The sequence below is a fragment of the Ischnura elegans genome, chromosome 7, assembly GCF_921293095.1.
Source record: "Ischnura elegans chromosome 7, ioIscEleg1.1, whole genome shotgun sequence".
NCBI lineage: Eukaryota > Metazoa > Arthropoda > Insecta > Odonata > Coenagrionidae > Ischnura > Ischnura elegans.
The window spans coordinates 23,454,070-23,470,155 of NC_060252.1; the positions used below are offsets into that span (position 1 = coordinate 23,454,070).

The window sequence follows — 16,086 nt, forward strand, 5'->3', positions numbered from 1 at the left end:
GTTTGACGCAGCTCTCCATTTCTCTCTCCTATCCGCTAGCCGTTTCATAGTGATGTATTTCTTCTCTTTTACATCCTTTATAACCTGTCCTATGTAACCCATTCGGGGCCGTCCCTTGCCATTCTTTCCTTCCACCTGTCCTTCTGCAATTGTCTTCATCAGACCATCATGTCTCACATCAAAGTACACACCCTTGCCTCACCCCTTTTCTTATTCTTGCTTCTGCACAGTTGGGTCCACATTTGATCACAGCCATCGGTTTTTTATACAAACTATCAACAATTTTAAGATAATTGTAGATTCCGATTTATTTCAGAATTCTAAGCATTGGACTCCATTCCACGTTATCAAATGCCTTTTCTAAATCGACAAATGCTATGGAAATTGGTTTGTTTTTCTCTATTCTCTTCTTTATGAGGAGCTTAAGAGCCAAAATTGCTTCTCTTGTGCCCTTGCTTTTCCTAAATCCGAATTGATCCTCATCCAGGAAATCTTGTAAACCTGTACCACTACAGTATCGAACGGCTTAGTCTCTAACTTTACCATAACTATCCTTTCATTGTACGGTAGGAAGCATTTCACATGCATTCCGGCGCTCTATCTGATCATTTTCTTAACCCCAAAATTACCATTTAGAGATCCTGTATGCATGTATAATCCTAAAGTTTCCACTCTATACTCGTGTCTCCCTCCTCAGGCCACTTCAATTTTATGATTCCTTTGCACGCCGATATTCAATCTTTGCATTTTCACCTTAAGGTGCAAAGACGGCTTTCTGCAAAAAGAAGAATCTTCTTACAGCTGAGAAAACAAGTATAGTAGTAAGAAAAAAATTCATCATATGCTACTTCTGGAGTATGCTTCTCTATGGAAGCGATTCTTGGACGTTGACAGCAGCAGAGAAGCCAAGAGTGTAAGCATTCGAAACGTGGTGGTGCCGAAGAATGATGAAGATAAAATGTATTGACAGTGTAAGCAACGAGGAAGTGCTAAGAAGAGTTGAAGAAAAGAGAAGACTCTTTAAAACCTTAAAGAGAAAATGGAACGACTTTGTTGGTCTTATTATGAGAAATGACGGCCTGATGAAAACATTTGCAGGAGGAAAGGTGGAAGGGAAGTTTTATTTTGAAGTGATACCTAGATAAATCTGCGGAGATCCGAGAAAATATTGGTATCCTCTGAGGACTAAGTGTTTTCATTCTGTGAAGTGCTGTCAATCTGTTCTTATTTGTCCCTTCGTATCGATATTCCATTAGTCTTCTTTTTAGTCCTTTGATACCAATTATAAATTCGCGATAAAATATGAATTACCTTTGCGAAAAACTGCCTGAAACTGGTGAGATCGCACTACTATAGGCCACATTTACAGACCTTCCTAGCCTCTAGCTAGCCGTGTGAATGCATGTCCTGACAATAGTTCACGTAGTTCCGAACGTTGCCACTTTACGATGGTTAGGCGCTGGGACACCGGAAGAGGAAGCGACAAGAGAAGGACGAAAAGTTCGTGGAGCTCCCTTCCCTGTCCCTCTGAAGGGAGTACATTTCACTTGTAAATATTTAACTTTTTTTAACAATTAGGCATGAAATTGAGCTTCATATTAATTGACTGAACTTGATTTTTAGGAATAAGCGATTATATTCAACGCGTAGCGTATCTCATGCGTGCTAATGCGTATGCTGACTTGTATCCTAGCGATTGGAGCGCCGCTATTTACTGCGACCGGTGGGAATCAATTGAACCATGGGAGTGGAGAATCCTGTGTAGAGTATTCATTCATGTGTAGAACACTTCGTCCAAAGTCCTGCGAAAAAAGACTTCCTCATCACAAACTTGGTCGGTCCGTTTGATCCTCTCCATTCTTGTCATTTCGAAGGCCTAAATCCTTGCTTTCTTTGACATTTTCCATGCCTCACTTCCATATAGAAGCATACTCCAAAAGTAAGTACTGATTAATTGTTTCCGTACGTCTATGTAACAGGCCTATTCACATTACGATTGTCGGAGCGACCGTCCCAACGATAGTTGGCCGAACTAGCCGTGTTAATGCATGTCCTGACAATAGTTTACGTAGTTCCGAACGTTGCCACTTAAGGATGGTTAGGCGCTGGGACCCCGGAAGAGGAAGCGACAAGAAAAAGAAGAAAAGTTCGTGGAGCTCCCTTCGCTCTTTTTTTCATGGATTTGTCCTAGGAAGGAAGAATATGGGCGGAAGAAAAATTATTCGTTAAATACACGTTGAACACATTAATATCTTGACCCTGCATACCTCAACGGCTGCGCTAACCGTCAATTTATCGTTCAATTAAGATGTAGGCACTAGAGAACCATCGTCGTGTGAATGCATGAAAGTTCCGACGATTGTTATCTGAACGAGGCAATACTAATTTCAAACAGATGACAATCGAAATTCGGATGTTCCGGCGTGTACATCTCGGAGGCTTCGACCAAGCAGTCCTCTTAACAACTCGAACGATCCCTCAAATCAATATGACGAACGCCTTCCGTGAAACTGAGGGGAGGGGGGTTCTAAAAATATAAATGGAAGACAAGAGAGACAGAAGGAAATGAAGAGGGCAGGTGTAATATAATCGCTGAATCCCATCGAAGGAAAAACCAAAAGGACTACACAGCCGCAAATAGTCCCGCTGAAGCTTTACCCGTGCTGAGTTTGATAGTTTTAAACTGAATAGTTTTTTCAGTGAATCTAGGCGCAATTACTCGCATTTAAATTAGCCAACAAAAGTATTGATGATGCTGTGTTGATACAGGCATTTAAAACATTTTTCACCCACCCATAGTTTCATTTGTATTTACTTTAAGTTTTTGGCGAACAATGCCGGGTTTTCCCAATGTTGACAACGTTCCTCATTATCATTTCCTTTTTAAATCAGGCTAAGGATCTAGAATAGAAAATCAAGAAGGGGATTGGAAAAATCAGAATATGTAAGAGAATGCATCGTTGTATACACTAGTCCAGAAATTACCATACTCGACTCGAATAGATACTCGCGAGTAGTTTTCAACTCGACTCGAGATCAAAAAGAGCAACTATCCCTAATGACAATACATTTCTCTTCTTTCTCTCGACAACAAGGAAATTAAGATCTCCTTTATGTGGGTATCTGGACATACGGGTATACCTGGCAACGAGTGCGCAGATAAGGCAGCGAAATACGAACCAGATTTAGCCGAAATAAAATGGGACATGGTGACTGCAGAGGACCTCAACTCAATGTTTCGAAGGGTCATAGTCAACAAGTGGCCAAATTCGTGGGGTAAGACCGATAAAAATGAGCTCCGAGCTAAAAAAAAGCGGTAGTATCAGCATGACCCTCTTCCATCCGGAGTAACCGGAGAGAAGAAGTCGTAATCACACGCCTGAGGATAGGGCACGCTGCCCTCACACACTCATTCCTCTTCACTGAAGAGAGGAACCCACCTTGGTGTGAAGAATGCGATTCACATTTGAATTTGAAACACATCATCACGGTGTGCGATGAATATCGATTCCCTCGAGACAAGCACACAGTTAGCGGCATCTTAAATCATATCCTCGGTGATTCTTCGGAGGGTTTGTCACGAGCAATAGGGTGGTTTCCTATTATTTTTTATTACCTAAATCGAAAGATTATTACTCCTGGAGTACGTATTTCACGCTTTTAGATTTTTAAATGACGATATCTATTTTTCGCGATCAAATAGAAAGTGAAATTTTTCAAACGCGCGAAAACGCGACGGCTAAGTATGAATGCCGGGAAAACTCCGTGTAACGTCGTTCCGGTTCCCGCTGTCGCCGTGTGAGGTGACCTTGGAGCGAGGCTTTGAGCGCTGATACGACGCAGGATGCTAGCAGGTAGCAGAGTACCAAGCTAGCTGGTAGCGCTTGGCTTAAATAAGGATTATTTATATACCTTATCAAACGAAGGAAACTTTCTGACCTTAGACAATTTTAATAAGTGATTATTGAGAGATGTTTCCCTGAGCTCTGTGCCTCATGCATGCATTGGTAACCTCAGACGATGTAAAACTCCTATCTAATCGTATAGAAATTAGGTCCCTGTGACGTCACGTGGAGTGGCATTGCATGGGCGCCAATCTGGCCTTTTTCAAATGAGGATAAAATTGACCATTGCCATTCGTCTGAACTGGGATTTCTAAAACCAAATAATTAGTATATTATGAATACACTAATGGTGGGTAGCGAATCGCAATCAATGCATTTCGTTTTCTTTGATTAAGGAAACTACCCTATTGCCTTTTTGAACGATATCAACGTTTTTAACAAACTGTAAAGTGATTTAAACAGAGCCATGCAATTTTTTTTATTTTAAATATTAATGCCCTTCATAATGTGTCATTAAACTCTTGAAATTTGTTGAAAATAAGGACGGTTGTGGTGCAAAATGACCTTTGCTGTCGACGCACCCCAAAAATAAAAAACTAACTAACTAACCAACAACACATTTGGAGGCCATCTTGAGGATCCTCTTCTGTAATATTCGTGTCAGCGAGGCTATTATTGGGTAGACGGAATTATCGAACACGGTGGAACCGTTCGCTATCCGCCTCCGCGAGTCGCCTGGCGAGATGAGTCGGTGTTGAGATTCATTGCTGCCGCCCCTGCAAGAAGCCGTTTGACGAAAACTCGCCTCCAGGGTAGCTTACTTACTCACTACGCACCACCCCGAGGCTACCCACATGCAGCGCGTTATCAGCAAGGAGGCAAAATACATCCCACCTCAAGAATATAGCAAACTCAAATGGGCCTGGGGTGCCGTTCATAGGAAGTATGTCTTACAAGGTCGCAAGGTAAGGTATTCCGCGAGATAAGCATAGCCTTAAAGCCATTCACTTTGACGAACATTTTCTACAGAAATAAAGACACCTGTGAGAGGACGAAGAAGTCGGGTTTGTATGTGACGCGTGCGGCGCAGTGTACACAGGATAAACAAGGAGGAATGTCCGCCCTAGATGGCTGAAAAAGCTTTATAATATAACAACCCAACATCGAAACGCCTGCTAGAGCAGTATCACCAGTGTTTTTGATTGAAATTGAAAAAAAATACAAATGGATTGTTTGATGCTGATGCGTAGTTTTCCGCGGCGTTGTCTAGATGATGTCTCCATGCTTCTGGGTTTCACCGCGTGGATTTTCTTTGCGACGACAGTTTCTCCGGTATTCCAACCGGCGTCTTCAGGTCGATGTCGGGATCCAATTTTTTGTGACTTATATCGTGCATTCTTTGCGCCAATTTTTCATGCTGGAGGCTGATTGGTCCACCCTCTTTTTTTCTCGTATGACCCTCTTCCACGAGTTGTGGAGAGGGTAGCCGTCTTCTCTATTCATGTTTTCAGGATGAATCATACCACATATATATGAAATGGATACGCGACTTTCTGAGTGATCGTTAGCAGAAACTAATTCTTGACGGAATTATCTCTGATGTAGTTAAAATGGCATCGGGTGTCCCACAAGGTAAGATTATCGGCCCCTTTTTTCCACTATATATACATATTTTAATACCTGCCACCAAAACAGCATTACAATACGGTTATTTTCTGGCAACGCAGCCATCTATCGCGAAATTAGCGATTACTCTTACCTTGAAATTCTATCATTGGATTTAAACAAGTTCATGGGTGGAGCTAAGAGTGAAGACAAGAACGTAATTCGTGCAAATGCAAGGCGGTTTATTAATTGCGTAGGTTGACCGACTATCCCCATGTATGCACATGTTGCAGATGGTGTCGGCATAAAGGCAACAGATGAAGCCAAATATCTGAGAATTAATATGACTTCAGACATATCATGGGAAATTGCTCGGATGACAAAGTGAAAGAAGGTGGTATTTCACACCTGCACCTGGAATAAGCAGCGTGCACATGGGATCAAGCTCAGAAAGAGAAAACAAAACCGTAAATTTAATTAAATAAAAAGGATAAGTGCACGAGAAGTGAAAAAACTGCGACGAGCGAATAGAAAGCGAATAAGTCTGGGAGCCGCCGCAAGACACTTAGGGGCAGGGCGTAGATTACTTTAGCTATCAAGTACCTTTCAGAGCGATACGGAGAACATACTATTAGAAACTCACAATTTTTCTAGGTCCACCACATACGATAAAACAAGAGAGATATTATTATAAAGGAACAGGTATTCATAACGGACTTTAAAAGATGCTAGTTAGGACTCGGGAGTCAAACATTTCCAGTGCCCTAAGCCTTTCTTTTGTTAACGGCTGCTGTTTTACCCCAACCTTACCAAACGCTTATTGAGGCGGCTTGCGTGATAGTGCGCAGATGTAAATTGCTAGCTAATGGATGAGTATCAAGGTGGACTGAACATTTTCTTTTTTTTCGGGATCATATTTTCCGTGGGTGGAAATGTTTAGTACTGATATCAACCGCTCAGATCCTATTGGTTACATCGGATAATATAAATAACTTCCGCCCGAGCTCTAAAGATTAAAATTTCACGAAAATGCAGGCGAAAGCTACAGGCAAATGCTTATGGATAAGAGTTCCTATAAATTGAGGAAATTAGGGCAATAAGCAATAAAATAAGAGAGTATAATTTGCTAGTACAAGTTTCAACCTTGTGATTACGAAATTTTAGGTTTGCTTAAAGAAATTTTTGTTTTTATGATACGTGAGAGTAATCAACAAATTCCGAACGCATTCCCAACTATATTGAACCCCGAAAAAATCGGAAGCCCAATCGTAATTAGTTTCAAACGTATATATGTATCGCAGAGAGACGTGATCGGAATAAACTTTCAAATTTCAACGTCCGCACTATGCACTGAAGAAAATTTCATGAAAAAACTCAGAAAATGGTTTTTTTACGACAAAACTAACAAGTGGAGATATGCGGGCTTCTATTAATATTTCTGGTCGTGGATGAAGGATTGCACGACGAAATTAAGCGTTTTTATAGGACAATGGAACATACTCTTTTTTTCGATTATTTTGCCATTTTTGCGCAATTTGTGTTTTTTACAGAACCTTGAAAATTTATTCGCGGGAAATTATTGGAATTAACTAAAAAATACTTTCGTGCGATCATTTTTCATGACTTTAGGAGGATTCCATGATGATTATATTAACAAGAGAGTGTATCGATGAACTGAAATCTTCATTCCGCGACGTAGCACCATGATGAAGCTCCGTGAAAAAGAGGAATGACAATTCTAGGAGAGGCTGAAGTTCACTCAAAGATGAATTGCGGGAATGTCGTCCAAAATCGGGGGTTGTGATACAAAACATCGATTGAAATGATAAACCAAGATCTTCTTGCGTCAGGCCCTGAAATTGGGGGTGTCGTGAAAACAGCGCACAGCTAAGCCTTTTGGAGTTACAATTGGAGTCAAGCCCCATCCTTTTAGAAATAAGGGATTTTACACACAGAAAAGAATAGGTGTATTGCTTGTGGTTACGCCTCTGGACATTTAAACAATTAGTAATTCATTGTTGAATTAATTAGTTTCTGATTTACATCACACTTTATCCAGGCTTTGTACTGGCTAAATGATTATGTACCTACTAGATTGTTTTAATCATTTAGGCGTGTTTAAAATCGGCATGAGTTAATTCGTTAATTTTAACTTTTTTTAATATATTTACAGTTTTATCAGTATAATTATGCTTATTCAAAACCAGCAAAAGTGTAACTTTGTCAATGGTGACTTTATATGTGAGAAATATTGTACTTGAGCTATTGTACTGCTTGATGGCTCACCTCCATGCAGTTCCAAGTATTCATTTCCTGTTAACGTTACCCTTACCCTAAACTGTCACATTGGCCCCTGTGTACTTTCTTCGAACATATCTATTTTTTCGCATAATCGAGATCTTTGGTCATTATTATGACAAGCATTGTATTTTTTATGACATGCATATGTAAGATTTTCTTTTATCATTTGGCCATAAAAAAAATTTGTTCACGCTAGATCCTGAATAATTTCACAATCGCTAAAAAGCTAATCGTTTAATAATTTCACTTGAGGCTTTGTGGAAGGAAATGTAGGAGACATACGGTCTAGGTACAAAATACGGTTTGCATAATAGGCACATATATATGACGTATCATGAATCTATCATTCCGACCCCGAAACACGATAACAATCGGTTGTAATTGTCATGCAAATCCATCAAAAGTCATTCGAGCTAAAGTAAAATGGTAGCTTGTTTTGTTTCTTCAGTACTACTGGACACACTGCGATAGCGGCGTCATAGCGACGCAGGACGGTCAATTTTAAGTAGTACAGGACACTCTTCTTGAGAGAAGTCTACGGATAAATATGGAAAAAGTCAAAGAAAGAAAAGGCGTTTCGTTTTTTATCATGCCAATGAAAGCTCTCACACATCAGGTCTAAACAAAAGAATTTTTGACCAGTCAAAACATCGACTTGATGAGAAATCCATCGGATTACCCTCAATTAGCACCCAATGATTTTATAATACTCCTAAAAATCATAAATAAATTACGTATTCAACGGTTTCCCACGTCTGAAAAAGCGGGAGCTATATTAAAAACGCATGTTTTGCAGTTAACTCAATCGGAATGGAAATTTCGCCTCTAAAATCCGTTTATACGCATGCAAAAGTGAGTTGGTAGTCAAGGAAAATATTGTGAAGAACAATAAAACCAATTCCGAACATATTTATATTGTATTTTTCACTTTTAGGCCAAAAATATGAGTAGCAACCCGAAGATGTTAATTGAAGTATCCGCATGTCTTCATCCGAGATTTGATCAAAACAAAATCATTTCAAGTGTGACGTTGCCCCGGGAATGGAACTAGCCCCCCTGCATGCACGAAAATCACGCGCCAATGGCTTAGCTCGGGGTGAACTCTACCCCCACCTAACAAAACGAGCCGTTTGGCTTGAATCACTCACTAAGATTAGAGTTGGTATTACTAGATAGTTTTATTCCTCCAAAATGAAGAGAAAGATACTTTCTTATTTAGATAACGCTTCAAATAGGGGCTATATCGCATCGGTGGCGTTAGGGAAAAGTCCTCGCCTGCTAAACCGAAAGTTTGCGGGTTCGAGTCCCGCCTGGGTAAGTTGCCTCTAATCAGGGTATGGAATCACTGGTTCTTGTGCAAATTCCCTAGGTGCCTCATGCAGGGTCTTGTTCGTTTCATTGTTAATAATGTTTAATTAGTCTTTGGAACCCCGATGTAAAGGTCAAATAGCGTTGTGTTCGTTGGTGTGGCAATGAATAAAAACAATATCACCGTGATTTCGACTCTAACTGTAGCTGTATTTTTGGAAAAATTCAGTGCTACCTTAATTGGAGTAATTAGAGAGCTAGTTCCATGCTCCATTCCCTTTTTGGGTCTGCTGCCGCGTAGCTGTTGCTTCTCAGAGAGCACGGGCGGAGAAACGTTTTATGGAAAACATTTCTAAAAATTGAAATATTCATAAAAGAATCCACACTTCTATTAAAAAAAAAAATAAACCACCTTGTCCCAAGGTCCCATTTTTTATGTTTTTCATATGAAGAAATAAATTTTATAAATCAAAAACTTGGCTCACATTCGCTTTGCATTTGACACTGGAGTGATTATTTTTATATTAATTGTCATACATTTGACATTTTAGTTGCAGTACTGTACTGAATATTTGCAGAAAAATAATTTGACTCGAGGTGTTGAAATCGTTTTCGTACCACGTTTATGGTTCTGAAATTTAAGTCTTAAAACTGTAAAATTTAAACGACGGACCTTGGGCCAAAATAGGGTGGATAATTTTCTTCCTTTTATTGTTAATTTAAACGTAGTTTTTAAAATATTTAAAAAATTCTATTTCAATATTATCGTACGAAAGTGAAGCCTCTAAGGCTACCCAATCTTCAGCATAAAAAATTGAAAAATAGTAAAGTATAACATCATGGAAGGCGCGCAAAGCCAACTTTTGAAAAGAAAACATTTTAAAATATAATGAAATGGCCCTGCCAGGAAATGATCCTGGATTCTACTTCTCCGTTAGACGCATTATCCATTGCGCCATAGGAACCCATAATTAATAACAAAGAATTTAATCGTTGGAATATACGTTGAATCTGAGCGATTATTACAAATGTTAAATGTCGAAAATTATGACTGAGACTGCCTCTGGAGATCTAGGATTAACATAAGAATGCATTGGCATCTGGTTTAAGATTGCAAGTTTCTTTTAATTTGACATCTAATCGGGAAGTTGGTTAAGCTTGAGTCGTAAGATTTTGACCGGAGGAAAAAAAAAGAAAATAAAGTGACTAGATGAAAACGTGGGAACAACGAATTCGCGGTGGCGGCATTCCCGAGGGATGCTTGATATATTTCACCTCTGTTGCAATGCACAGTGAAACCCCTGTTGACGAACATCTCCGACTGAAGTACAATATTCAGTATCCAGCAGTAGGACATGCATCAGTGTAAGGATATTATATGCTGACACTGCCACTTACGGACACGGACAACTTTTTGGGATAAATTCTCCCTATATACGGATACCATTGCCATAGGAATTCTCTCCCATATCTAAACAATGGTACGTTTTTCCCTTAAAAAATATTATGGGATTTTTTTAATCGCTCAATCGTCGCAAGAAGCAAAAGCGAAGCAATAAGAAGCCTATTGATGCACATTTAATTTTTTAAGACTTAATTTGAAAATAAATGGGAAAATCAAAACCAATGATGACATTACAACTCAGTGAGCTATGGTTTTTACTATATTCATACAAAAATTCATTAAAGCTCCATGAATTTTCAAACACATAGTTGATATGAGGGTAGATGCTTTACTACATTTCTCAATTTCCAATTCGACTACGTAGGTTTCCAACTTGTTTTTTATTATTCAGAAGTGATATGTCAGGATAGGTAGGGATGTCTTTCAGCTGATAAATAGGATGCCTTTCAGCTGCCTAAAATGCAATATTTGCGAGGTAAAATACAGCGTAAAAAGGAGCAAATCTTTCGGGTCACTTCCTACTTGCAGACACCTCTCACTTCCACACACATTTTCCACAACCGTTATTGTCCGTTAAGCAGGAGGTTTTACTGTAACTATACGAATGTAGTATAGAGTTAAAAAGACCACAGCAACATTCGTGGCGATTTAATACCTGCTCTAGAGACAGGATCCTAACCTATAGTCTTTCGTGCGAAAGAATTGTTGTTTATTTGTTCACTCGATCAATGCCACCCATTGGCGTAGCCAGGAATTTCGTTCGGGGGGGCGTCCAAAACCAGGGGGGAAATTTTTTGAAAAACAGAATACTAAGTAATGTGTTTTTAACTAATTTTAACACTTTTCATAATCGAAAAAAACTTCATTTGTTAAAGAAAAATTTTCCTAATTCATGATATTTTAACATAATGTTTTTTTATGAAAGAAAACAATTGTTTTTTTATATTTCGGGGGGGGGGGGGTCCGGACCCCTCAAACCCCCCCTGGCTACGCCACTGATGTCACCGAATAATAGGCACAACATAATGCCTCGCATGCCCCTAGTTTGTGATGAATGTGATCTGAGCCTAAATATTGTCGTGTGTAGCGTAGTGGTGACAGCCAACTTAGGTTTAGAGCAGCAGAGTCTCGGTTGGAGTGGAGTGGGACTCACCAGTGCAGCAGAAGACGGCCAGCAGGAGGACGAAGGCGGCGGCGCAGCACGGGCCGGACCTCGAGGGCGGAGTCGGGGACTTCATCTTCGGTGGCGGGGGATGGCGACGGGATGCCGTTCAGCGACGATCAGCAGTCCCTCCACTCATGAATGAAACAACCCGACGGAGCGATGCGTTGCGCAGGCCACTCCCTGTCATCCCACGGGCGGCGCTTTCCAGGGGAGACACCTCGCTCAGACACACTATTAAGTACTACCCCCACCACCAACGATATGTTTGCTCGCAATATGGGGCTCAACACCACTCTTTCAATATTTTTGTCAGCGGAGTGACCTCTCTGCGAACGGCAGCGGTCGTCTAATACCGCGAGGGAGAGAAGATGACGATTCGCCCGCTGCTGGGAGCCTCTCGACACAACCGTACCTCCCCCTGTGCACTCACTACCTGACTTCCCGCCCCTTGCTCGCTCTCGCCCGGGGCAACCACACTCTGGAGAGAGAGAAGTTCGCGCTTTCGTCGGGCGAGGCGCTGGCAGGAACGCGTTGCCAACGGCACCTAAATGCACGAGGTCGAACTATTTCCAGGTCTTCGTTCCCCATTATGAGGCGGCGCGCGAGAATTCGATTCGTGGGGAGCCGACGTTCATCATTTTACCACGTTTTTAGGTCACTTCCTCCTCTGTAATCTTCCGGGTTTCCTCCCACGTTAATCTATTTTTCTGGACAATATTCCGCCAACGTTCCAGCTGGCTTTCTCGAGTCCACTGAAGTTTTAGAAGGCCAAATTCTGCATCGGCACCTCTGTGGACCTGAGAAAACCAACTGGAAAGTTCTCGAAATATTGTCCAGAAAAAAGGATGAACGGGGAAGGAAACCCGGAAGAATCACTGCCTAAAGTCAAAAGCTCCGCGGACAAGGACTAATATAGACACTATCTCGTCTGTCTGTTTGCTTCCTCGACCGAGCAAACTCTCGCATCTTACTTTTAACCCTCTTCTCGATAAGCTATCAAATTGAAATTTTCAGTGCAGATCAGAACCGCATGACAATGCAGTCTTATACTATTCCTAGGTCTTTAGAGGCAGTGGTAGTCAAAATTTTGGACAGTTTACATTTTAAGTGATCGCTCAGTTGCAGCGTAAATTTAAGGATTAATTTCATCGCCACTCTATAAGGTGTAATGAGGTGCAGCGAATAATTCGTCTGACTTCGAATCAGAAGACTTAAAGTTCGAAACCTGGCACCATTGTTTCTTCTACCAAACATTTTTTAACAAATTGGCTCCGCGCGTCTTCTATAGTGGCATTGATATTTCGCAATTTATAATGCAGAAATTTTTAGGAGCCTAATATGCCTCACTCTACGTATATAATAAAATGGAGAAAATAACAAAACCAAAGATATTCCATGTAAAAAAACACGTCTTTTTGAACAAAAAAGAAGGAAATATTATAATAAATCAAAGAGTTTATTTAAAAACTCACGTTTAAGTGGAGTGAATAAGAAGAAAATAAACCACCGTGAATTGGCTCATGGGCTTAAAATTTTTCAGATGAAAGACTAAGTGTTCCAATTCAAAAACACGGTGTGAATCAATTTTAGCCTCTGAAAACAAATATTTTTAAAGAAAATATTCATCATATCATAATACTACCATTGAAGTCTAAAATATATGTTGCTCAATTTATATCACTCCACAGTCAAATATAATGCATTATTTGGTTTTGAACATGTCGTATTTTATCTGTAAAATTTAAGCGAGGCACCCTGAGCCAAGAAAGGGTGCTTTATTTTCTTTTAGTTCGAATAAAAACGTGGTTTTTCAATTAGGAATTTTATTTATTGTAATGATTAGTAATTAATGAGTGCTCGGCCGTCATAATCGAAAAGTAATAATTTTGTGAATAAATAGAATAAACCTTGAGAATAAATATCCCAAGGAAATACATTTCGATGACCAAAAGAAAGTGTCGCATACCAGGCGGCCGAAAATCGAAGCTTTGTGAAGGCGTTCGCGTGAGTAAATCAGTTAGAACGCAGGTGGCTTTCGTGATTCTTTGACGGTCTCGGCGAAGTTTGCGAAAAAGATTATCAGCATTTTTTTAGATGCCTCCCAATTTTGACCGAAGCCTTTTTATTTTTTACTAAATTTTCGCCTAAATAGCATTACTCTAACACTTTTGGGGTCCATCTGGGGACACCAAAAATCCGCAGAATATGCAAGTCCCCGAACCAGACTCACACGTAATGCTTCATTACACTTATATCATTGATGCAGACAAGATGGAATGCCTAACAACTCATGAGGTTTCCGATTGACCATACCTGTCTGGAGCAGACAGCCGTCCACAAATACTCCCGCAAACGAGCTATCATTTACACCTCATATAATTAATGACACGATCGGAATATAACGCATACGCGCCTCCCGTCAAAGGCTGCAGAGCAGCATCAATTTATTTTACAACCTCTAAGACTTCAATAATAGAGGACATCGTTATATTTTAGTAAAACCAATATGACAGTCTTCAACACGTACTATACACACGGCCGTTTACACCATTCACATCTCTGTCGGCGATAGTGCTGCTGCTATCGGTATTCGTGTCCAAATTAATTTCATCAAACGAGAATACTTCATACTTATTAAAAAATACATCTTTCTAAATGTATTCCAAGCTGATTCGATTTTCAAAAGTTTTTTAGTGGCTATAAGAGGAATATTATTTTTATTATTCTGGCCTCATTTCTCTGAAACATAAATACTTAAAAGATACGGCATGGGTGTAACAGATCACATTGAAACATTGAAGAAAATTATTAGCAAAAAATAAATGGAAAAAGCGCAGTACTTCAAAATTTTAATGATTAAGGCTGATCCTGCATATGATTACAAAAAATAGGATATACAAAGGTAAACAAATCATTATTGCTGATAGTGCAACACACTTAAATCATGGAAATAACCTAAACAATCAACCTAAATCAAGCATAAAAGCATGTTTTAGTTTATATTCTCATTTGTATGCATAACTGGAAATATCACTTTATTTTACATATAATATAACACCGCCAATGCACATCACAGAAGAACGTTTATGAGAGCATAGAGAATCAATACATCACTGAATCTACATTGGAATAAGTCTCCATTGAGAGTGAAAAATGAATATATTAGATACATTCAAATAAGTTGTGTTCTTTAAAAAAAGGTAGTAACTCTCATTCACCTGATAATAGTTATGAGAAAATATTTGAAAAAAAAAACAAATTTAATGCCAAAAATTGGTGCATGCATAAAACGGGAAACTCTAATAAAAGTAAACGATACATTATCATAAAGCATGTTTCAAGAAAAATAACTAAAATAAGGAAATAACACGAGGAAAACTATATAAACGGAACAACATAAGAAGAGCAAAAATTGGATAAAATTCTGTCAGCGTACAACTCATAAGTACATAGAACCATAGAGTAAGTATATACTTACTCTATGATAGAACATCCACAGAATTTCAGATGGCACTAGGATACCACACTGCTTTGGCCAGATGCCAGAATTCAATCAGAAGTTAACATTTATAATTCAATCACATTATCAATTAAATGGCATAAAGGAGACTTTCCTCTGTTACTCCCCCTCCCCACGTAGAGGGAGCAGTTAGGATTTGAGGGGGAGGGAGGGTGGGGTGGGATCGATAGTAAAGGAAGGGACGAATAGAGTTAGTACAACTACTACTACAGCAATCACACAAATCACTCACTCAAATTAATCAGCATTTACACACCTGCGATAAACCCCATGATAATCTAAAGTGGGTACATCATCATCATCGATCGCAACTGTCGCCTGACGTCGAAAACAATACGGAACTAAGTTCCTAGCTATGATACCTCTAGCTAAAATAAGTACTTGCTACAATATAATTCCTAGTACACAAGCTACGCATTTTGACGACTTAAAAATCTATTTTGCTACTCTCCTGCCTATCTCCCCCGTAAAGCTGTAAAAAATAATACATTACAGTAAAGGAATTACAATGAAGCACATAGCAATAAAAAAGCACACTCAAATAGCCCACAGTCCACCGATGAAAACAACACGACTCCAGGCCTTTTGCTTCTTCAATTTCTTGAGTCTTTGAAGACACTTCAATGCACCTCTTCTCCAAGACAACGCGTCATTATGCAGAAACACCTGTTGCAATAAAAAGCACCACTAGTAATAACAATACGACACGACTAACTACCGTATCGAGGTGTTCATCTCTGTATTAAAAATTAAATTTGAAATAATAACAACTATCGAGATACTTATAAAGGATGAGGTACTTCAAATAAAAACCTTTCCCAGGGCATGCAGAATGATGGATTTGAAGATTAATGGAATATATTGGTTCCTAATTTAAGTAAAAACGAATTTGCGAGTGTAATAAGTTAAGGAAAAATGAATTGCTGCATTATTTATT

General features: G+C 39.4%; 1 protein-coding gene across 1 annotated transcript in view; it reads right to left on the reverse strand.

Moving 5' to 3' along the window:
• The window catches only part of LOC124162566 (low-density lipoprotein receptor-related protein 4-like), a 737,794-nt gene extending 725,743 nt beyond the window's left edge, over positions 1 to 12,051 (reverse strand). Inside the window, exon 1 of the mRNA XM_046539142.1 lies at positions 11,618 to 12,051. Within this exon, the coding sequence (XP_046395098.1) occupies positions 11,618 to 11,702 (85 nt within the window). The 5' untranslated portion in view covers positions 11,703 to 12,051. The remainder of the gene's footprint in view (positions 1 to 11,617) is intronic.
• Between the last annotated feature and the right edge of the window lie 4,035 nt (positions 12,052 to 16,086).